Source organism: Ursus americanus, chromosome 5, assembly GCF_024610735.1.
Source record: "Ursus americanus isolate L20-20 chromosome 5, mUrsAme1.1.p, whole genome shotgun sequence".
In the NCBI taxonomy this organism is placed as follows: domain Eukaryota; kingdom Metazoa; phylum Chordata; class Mammalia; order Carnivora; family Ursidae; genus Ursus; species Ursus americanus.
In genome coordinates this window covers 47820617-47829172 of record NC_142131.1, presented here as the reverse complement: position 1 = coordinate 47829172, position 8556 = coordinate 47820617, and the positions used below count along the sequence as shown (strand labels likewise).

Sequence of the window (8556 nt, the reverse complement as noted above, 5' to 3'; positions counted from 1 at the left end):
CTCGCTCGTGTCTGTGTGCTTTGTTTCTTCCAATTCCTCCTCCTCCTCCGGACAAGGCGGCACGGATGTCTGTGCAAGTCCAGCTTTTTAGACGTCAGGCACTGTTTCCCTTGGATCATTTCAGTAAGGGCTCGGGAAGCAGTGGCTCCCTTGGCCCCTCCGCCCTCGCCACGCTCCATGTAAGCTGCCGGCTGCTACCACGCGGCAGGCTGTCAGTATCAAGCAGGGCAGGCTTCCGAGAAGCAACCAACTGTTGAAAACGTGGCTAGTCAGCTCTCCAGCAGCTTTTAGCGTCGGCTGGAACAGGGACTGGGTTGATGGTGACCATCTCCGGCGCTGGGGCGGAAGGAAATCGCGACTGTCGAGTACGAGGACGGAGTTCAGTACCTGGCGCAGGGCAGGTCCGCGCCGATACACGGCGGTGGGGTTGGCTGCCTGAGCGCCAGGCTCTAGGGCCTCCCCTCCTCTGCCGGTCTGGGAGTCTTGGAGGTTTTCCTCTGGTGAATCCTTTGTTCGAAGAGCTGCTGTCTGCTCTTATCTCTGAGATTTTCAGCAAATTCCTCCCACTCTCTGGATCTCAGACTATAAATCTATGTGCTAAGGGTGTGGGAGTAGTTAGGGGAATTTATGTGGAGTCCACAGATCGCCTGCGGTGGGGGGGGGGGGGCTGTGAGTCCCTTAAAACCATGACCAGAATCACTCATGTATGTGTTTGGGGAGCACTCTTGGCTCCGCTTAGTGAAGAACCATTGTCCGCCGGGGCTCTCGGATGCCTCCAAATGTTCTCTGACGCCAGTTACTCAGTGTCCCCAAGTCTGTTAAACATACTCCTGGGGGTTCACAAGATGATTGTAGGTGGTGCATGGGTACGATTGTTACGTCACTCGTTATGTGATTATTTTAAGGTTAAGAAACCACTAAAACGGACGTTTCCTGATTATTGTTTCTTTGGAGGAGACTAAGTCTTGCTTTTAAAAAAGGTGACTTAAATGAGTAAGATCACAGAGGTAGGTTGATGCCTAAATTTGGGCAACAGGGATCTCTCCCAGCCCCCGCCTGGTACCGAGAGAGGAGATGAGTCTCAGAGGAGCAGAGAAAAGGCCTTAAGGAAGTAGATAGTAAACTCTGGACAGTAACTCACCGGTCCTTCCAGCCATCCTGCTATCACAGTTCTCTGTACATTGGAGAAGCTTCTGATCCTCTCTCAGGTCTCCTCCAAGAACATTGCCCCAGTCAGGCCAGGAATCCTGCCCAGAGAGTTGCCATCTGGGGCCAGTTTGTGGGCGATGCTTGAAGAGAGGCTCTCATTGCAGGGAAGAGGGCGAACATTGAGAACAGAGTCACGTCTTTGTCCACATGCTTCTTCATGTTTGAGAAGTGCTTTTCATACTTCGGTGTTTCTGAAATTGGACTGCGTCTTACAGAATGGTGCTCCCTTAAACGCTAGATAGCTATTCCCTTGCCAAGAAGTTGTTATTTAAATGGATAGTAGCTTAGAATGGAAATAGGGTTCTTAAGACTATTTTTTCCCTCCTCCCAAGCAAATTACACTTGCAAGTTGGGACTTCTAATAAACATGCCAATCAAAAGAGAATTTCTCTTTAAAAGAAACATGCTCATCTCAGTCATTTCCTGTGGACGAAATGGAAGTTAAGGGGAATGAGTCATCATGACAAGTATGGAGACACTAAAGCCGGGCCCCGCTTTCCAGATACCTCCCACCTCCTCTCTGAGACTCCCCTTCAAATTTATAAATCCTTTGAATTCATTGAGTCTCCTTCCCAGAGATGTGCCACATAGAACCTTCCGGAACTTACAAGTGTGATTTCTAAACATCGGGGGGCAGAATGAGGCAGTCTGCACAGGTTCAAGCAGACTTCACGATACCGTGAAAGAGTTCTGACTCCCCCCTATTCCGTTTTTGTAGCAAGAGAGCCGTTCGGTGTATTTGTCCTGCTGGAGAGCTTGGGGTGGGTTAGAAACACTTGAGCCTTCACAAGTCAGCATGTATATTGGCCATTTCTGTCAGAGATGCAGTGGAGATTGATGGATTGTGACTTTCCGTTACCCAACCCAGGAAGAGGGGGCTGCTAAGGAGACACCCCCAGAGGAACAGACCAGCCTTTCTCAGGGAACCTGGGGTGGTGCCATTGCTTCACTGAGAATGCCAGATAATAAACAACCAGGACTCGGCCTTTAGAAGTCAAGGGAATAAATAAGCTGGAAAAGGTTGAAGAGAAAAAGCCAACGAACGTGTAAGTGGAGGATTATATGGAGCCATTTAAAATGACAAAAAGCAAGAGTAACAAAGCAGCAGATGGAATGTGGCCCCACATGGCCTTGCCAAGCTAACTCTGAGAAGCACTGTGTGGAAAGTGTTCCCTTTATGTGTCCTGAAGCATTCATGGGGTTTCCTGGCCAAATTCTCAGGCTGTTTCTATGGTGCTTCCAGAAAAAAGAGTATAGCAGTGTTGATGTGTCCCCTCCCTTCTCATTCTGCGTCCCCTTCGCTGCCTCGTGACATAAATATCGGCTTCAAATGAGACTGTTCATAAAAAGTGCGGCAGATGCTGACTGCTTGTGATTTTTCACCAAAAAAAAAAAAAAAAGAACTTCTCTAAGAGTAAACGGTGTTTATTTTTTTGTTGATTTTTTTCAATCAAATGGAATCGCTTAATTAAAAAAAAAAACTTATCTCTTTTCTCTTTAAATACTACAGACAACCTCATTTTATCTCAGCAGACACCTAGGAACAAAACACTGGACCCACCAGAGAAAACCGGGCAAGAAAAGCATCAGAAAGTCAAGTCAACTATGGAGAATTAGTGTTAGCTGGCAGCTCTCAATTCTACACAGAAGTGTCTCAGAACCTATTGGGTTGGACAAAAGTTTCTTAGAACTGGGGATCTGGGAAAGTTGGACTCCTTTTAATTCTATTCCAATTGTTTTCTGCATAGGGAAATTAATGTCAATGCATCCAATGAAGACCCAAAGAAACATTTAAAACCATGTCTGACTAGTATTCAGTATGTGAGATTAGTAAGTAACAACTTGTCCTCCTAGTTAACCTTGTCCTGGAATATATATAGGTTATTTGTAGCCGCCACTGCGATAATATTTTCTGAAGGGTGCCAAGCCGTATGCAAGATCTTCTTGCTAAAGTCCAGACTGTCGACACTGATCTCGTCTTTTCTCCGCTTGCCCCCCACGCACACTTTCCGCGGTTTTAGGATAGCCCGGGGTTTGCTATTTTCCCTCGAGGCCTCCAGGGTGACGTCACGCTTGGTGTTTCTGTCGAACATCCTGAAGAAGTTATTGTAGGAGCCCGTCATGATGACGCTGCAAGGTAGAGAGGAAATAGGGAGTCACCGAGGGCTCTGCAGAAAGGTGGGAGCGTATCCCCATGGTGTCTTTCTGGAGCTAATGACACCAGATCATGGCCAGCTTATGGCACCACCTGTTTTACTAAAAACCAAAAACCCAAAACCCAAACAGACTGGACAGTGTGACTGTGGTCTTGGTTTTGAATCAACAAGCTCTTGGGCTGCTTTGGAAATGCAGGATCACCGATAATCCTCCTTGTTACTTACTTCTGTTGATAGATCCCTTCCTTTTGGTTCTTTGGCTCAGTGAGTGAGTCCCGTGGTTTTAATGATCCCAGCCCTATCTCCCTTAGGATTGTGAGTCTGGAAAGAGACACTTTTGAAAACGCTGGTTATATACACAGAAAGCGTGGCTGTAGGAGCGGGGCTGTGCCGCCAGACCTCTAAGACTTTCTGCAGCCAGCACAGTGGGAGAAACGCGGAGAGTACAGCACACTCAGCCTGGTGTGTCCTCCCCCAGCTAAGAACCGGGTCTCATTTCAGCCTTGCCAGCAAACTTACTTACCTAAAAAATGGATGTCATCGTGGTCTCCCTCAGGAAGAGAGTAAGCAAATTCAAAAGAACTTGGGAGGGGAAAGAGTTGCTAGTGGATTGACAGATGGCGTCCACATTTTTATAAGAGTTCTCCACCCTCAGGCGGATTTACGATTGACTGAGGGCAGTGACTGCCAGATCCTTCCAGAAGGAAGGGACTGATGGTATACTGGTGACAGTTTGTACACAGGGACAGGCTGAGGGCGGTGGCCTCATTGGTGGGGGAAGCCCTGGCTGGCTGGTGAGGATGGGAGAGGACAGCGTCTCCTCTGTATTCGCGTGGCATGAGTGCGCAGGCAGGTGCGGGAAAAATGGAGAGCGTGGGGCCACAGCCAGGGGGACAGGCATTCGGGGGCTGGGTCAGCTGTGCCAGGCAAATCCGTCAAGGGCTTGTGTGTGTAACTCTGGCCCAGGCACTGGACGTGGTGAGAGAGACGTGTTTGTCTCTGTGGTGGAAGAAGCCGTTGCTACCTGATCAGGAAGGGCGCTGCGTGCTCGACCGCCCGCAATCTCGCTTTGACTTACGTTATCCCAGACAGGGGATTTACACCTGAGGAAAAGTGAGTAACCTGCACAGTGTCACATGCAACAAAGTGGCCAAGTTAGGCCTCCGACCCCAGGGCCTTGCACTCTGCCACTGGTCTCCCTGCTTCCCATGAACCCTCAAGTCCTTCCTCCACCATGACTCGACTTGGTTTTAAACAGAGAAAGTCCTTGTTTTTTGGTTTTTGTTGGTTGGTTTGGAAACCACAAAAAAATTCTCAACCTTATCTGAACCAAAATTTTCTTGGTTATGGCAAGAAATAGCGAGGTTATGAAAAGAATGTCCATCTTAGGATTCAAACTCAAAACTTCCTACTCATCTCTACTACGTACTAGCTCAGGAGCTGGGGCAGGTCACTTTATCTTGCCGAGCCTCAGTTTACTCAGCTGTATGATGGGGATGATGACGACAACCTTGTCGTCTTGTGGTCGGGATTATATAACAGGACGTGTGTGAAGGTGACTAATACGAACTTTGTGTGTCTAGGTTAAGGTAAGTTATTAGGACAATAACAATTTATTAATAATGAAAAAGTGAATAAATTATAAATGAATCAATGTATTTATATAAACTACAAATAAAAATTAGAAACAGGCCCGGGGCGGCGACTTTCCCCCTTAGGAGCTTCGGTTCCTCTATGACAGCTGCTCTGTGGTCTCTTCCCTCGGCCCTATAGCAGCGGGGTGCTGGGACTTGGGTCCTCTGTCATGTGGGCATTCTTTCCGGGTCTGCTAAGTGGAAGGCACATTTTGGTTCATTGGCAAAGAAAGCCACAGAATGGCCAGAAGCCCCTTGTTTTTACTAAAAGCTGCCATCCCTGAGTGCCTTGCCCTGACACAAGGTAGTGCTTCTAAGCACTGCTGTTGGTGTCGCGTCCCTCAAAACACTACGTCAGCCCCTGGTAGCCTCTGCTACATTCTGGAAGGCGGGGAATCATCTGTATTTGTCAAACTAAAAATGAACTATTAGAAGGTAATATGAAGTATTGTTGAAATAAAAGGCTTTAAAACAATAATAAATCACTTTGAGGGAATATGATAAATGAGGCCAACTAGAATTCAGCTAATGAACCACCGGGGCCTTTGGCCAGGTCTACACTAGGAGCGTTGAGGGATAATTTTCAATCTAGAAAGCATACTTTGCAGTAATCGGAACGGTTTACGCTGGAATTTGCTGGTGCATTATTAGGGTTCTTCATTTCGGCCATGTTGACTTAGCTCTGGGGGCGTCTGATGTGTAAAACATGGGATTTCCTTGTTGACGTCCCACGGTCACTTGTGCCAGTCCTGAAAGAGGACTCAAGGGTCTCACTGCATCCCTCCCTTCTTTCCAGGCCTGACCGCAAGGGAAATCCAGGGACGCATACAGTGGATTCCTGCCAGGCCCTGGGGCCTGCTCCCCACCTCCCTTTGGCCGTGCCCTGCTTAGGATAAGTTGCCCAGGGCCCTGGCAAACACAGGGCCCACCTCTGGAAGTTTCCCTAGCCACAGAGCCTCTCTTACCTGTCTGACCCATTCCACACACACTCGAATTTATCAAAAATGCAGTCATTTTCGTAGAGGGAGCACAGCTTGCTGCGGAGGTAGTCATGAACCTGTTGGGGAAACACATCAAAAAGGGCAGTTACTGTTTTAAAAATGCTCGTTTCTGGGAAGACCTCCTCTTGGGATGTGAGCTGTTGATCCTTCCAGGGTACGTGGGCCCTGAATTGGATGGCCTGGGTCTGAATCGAGGCTGGGCCCTCTGCAGTGGTGGGTGGTTATGCTGGGTTGGTGAGCTGCTTATGGGGCGAGTGTGGATTAAGCCAGCTGGCTTAGGTAGCCGGTGGCCTGCAGAAGGGCCCGTGGGGGGTAGAGTCCCATTTTCTAAACTGATCTGAAAATACGTATTAGAGGACACCATTCGTTTGGTCTTTAATTCACCCCGTGCTTATGGCCTGCCTGCTCTGTGCTTGGGTAGGCAGTGGACAAAATAGCCCTGGTGTGCTTTCATCCCTGCGTGGGCCTTTTATGCTGAGCGAGGTGAGGACATGTCACAGAAAGGACCACTGAGCTGTGTTGTGATAAATGTGAGGCAGCAGAGGCAGGGAGGCCAGTGAGAGCCTGGTGGCAGATGACAGTGTGGAGCAGGGCAAGAGCAGTGGGAGGAAGTGGTCAGCTTCTCGGCATGTTTGCAGGGACAACTGAAAGGATTCGTGGATGGGGCAACTGTGAAGCATGAAACTAAGAACGGGAGTCCAGATGGCTCCTGGATCTTTCTCTTGAGCAAGCAGAAGGATGGACTTTGCCATGTTGAGTATAGGGCGCAATAACTTGGAGAGGTCTGTGCAGGTGGCGCTGTCGAGACTCCGAGGTTGCAGTCCTGGAGTACGGGCAGGTCTCTCCTGTGTCTGTTTTTCAGTGAAATAAGCAGCCGAGTTCCCAGCTGAGAGTGAGGAAGGGCAAGGGGTGCTGGGGAATCAATGCGGCATGGCTGGAAGGCTCTGGGGCCCCATGAAGTTGTTGGATGGGAATTTTATGTGAGACCAGTCGGCATGGTTGGGCCCTTTACCCTATGTTCCCTGAGATGTTTTGGGGACTGAAATGCTGAGTCATTTGGACCGTGCAAGTGTTTCTAACTCCACAAATGACTGTTCCCAAACAGTCTTGGGCCTCATCAGGGTACCTGCCTCCTTGCTCCGGTGACAAGAGAATCCATCTGTGGCAGGGCTTGTGGCACTGTTAAATGGAGAAGGGGACGCGGCGGGGAGGCTTATGGCCTGCACTTGAGGTCTCTGCTGTGCGTTAACTCCTTGTCGTTCCCTTCCTCTCCTGCCGTCTTTTGGGCACATTGCGAGCGCACAAGTCCGAGGTAGAAGGCCATTTCTGTTTGCAGGGCTGCGGGTCTCTAGTGATTGTTACAAGTTTTTGAGCAAAGAAGCACAAGAGAGTCTGTGGGCAAAAAAGGGGGACTAATTCTTGATCTTGACCATTGTTTGGCAAACCGTTTCTATTTCTTTCTGTTGTGTTAGCAGACACGAAAACAACGTGAATCTCATTGTCCGTCCCCATCAGAGCTCTTGGGTGACCGGGTGAGTCGTCAGTGAGCGGTAGTACTTTGAAAGGAATCTGTTTTTCTTAGTAGGTCTCAACCGTGGGCTGAAAATACTCAGTAAGCCATGTTGTAAACAGAGTGCGGTCATCCAGGCTTTGTTGTGCCGTTTATAGAGCACAGAGTAGACTGTGCATAGGTCTTGGGGGCCCTAGAACTTTCAGGATGGTGCGCGAGCTTTGGCTTCAACTTCGTCACCAGCTGCATTCGCTCCTTACGAGAAAGTCAGCCTGGCCTTTGATGCTTTGAAGCCAGGCACTGACTTCCCCTCTCTAGCTATGAGACTCCTCGATGGCGTCTTTCTCCAAGAGAAGGCTCTTTTGTCCACATTGAAAATCTGTTGCTTCGTGTAGCTGCCTTCATGAATTCTCTCAGTTAGATCTTCGGGATCTTTTCTTCATGTTTTGGAGATGGCTTCTTTCCTCGAACCTTATGACTGCTCTATAAATGGAACCTCTCCTAGCTTTAGACTTTCTCCTGCAGCCTCCTCACCTCTCCAGCCTTCAGAGAATGGAAGAGAGCGAGGGCCTTGCTCTGGCGTAAGGGGATATTGGGGTTGGTTTGATCTCCCCGGACCACTCAGATTTTCTCCAGATCAGCAATAAGGCTGTTTCATGTTCTCATCATTTGTTTGTTCGCTAGGGTCACACTTTTAATTCCCTTCAAGAACTTTTCCTTTTTACATTCACAACTTGGTAGTTGGGCACAAGAGGCCACGCTTTCCGCCTACTTTGTTTTTTACACGTCAACACTTTGAAGCCGGGGGAGGGTTATCAACTGGCCTAATTTCAATATGGTTGTGTCCAGGGAGTACGGAGGAGAAAGAGGGACTGGTGGAGCAGGCAGAACACGCAACATACAGTGTTTAAGCTCACCATCTTCTAGGGGCACCATTTGTGGCGCCCCAACACAGTTAAAATAGTAATGTCATCACAGATTGTCATAACAGATAATGAAGCAGCTCGAAAATGGTAAAGGTGACACACAGACATGACGTGAGCAAA

The 8556-nt window shown here is 48.7% G+C and overlaps 1 protein-coding gene across 4 annotated transcripts in view; it reads right to left on the bottom strand.

The window, feature by feature from the left end:
* Window positions 1-2906: 2906 nt before the first annotated feature.
* PPP2R2B (protein phosphatase 2 regulatory subunit Bbeta) overlaps window positions 2907-8556 on the bottom strand; it is a 633944-nt gene continuing 628294 nt past the window's right edge. For all 4 annotated transcript variants that reach the window (XM_087862155.1, XM_087862156.1, XM_045794355.2 and 1 more), the window contains 2 exons: window positions 5965-6056; window positions 2907-3339 (listed from right to left, as the gene is read on the bottom strand). In XM_087862155.1, coding sequence (XP_087718281.1) covers window positions 3060-3339; window positions 5965-6056 — 372 coding nt within the window. In that variant the 3' untranslated portion in view covers window positions 2907-3059. The remainder of the gene's footprint in view (window positions 3340-5964; window positions 6057-8556) is intronic.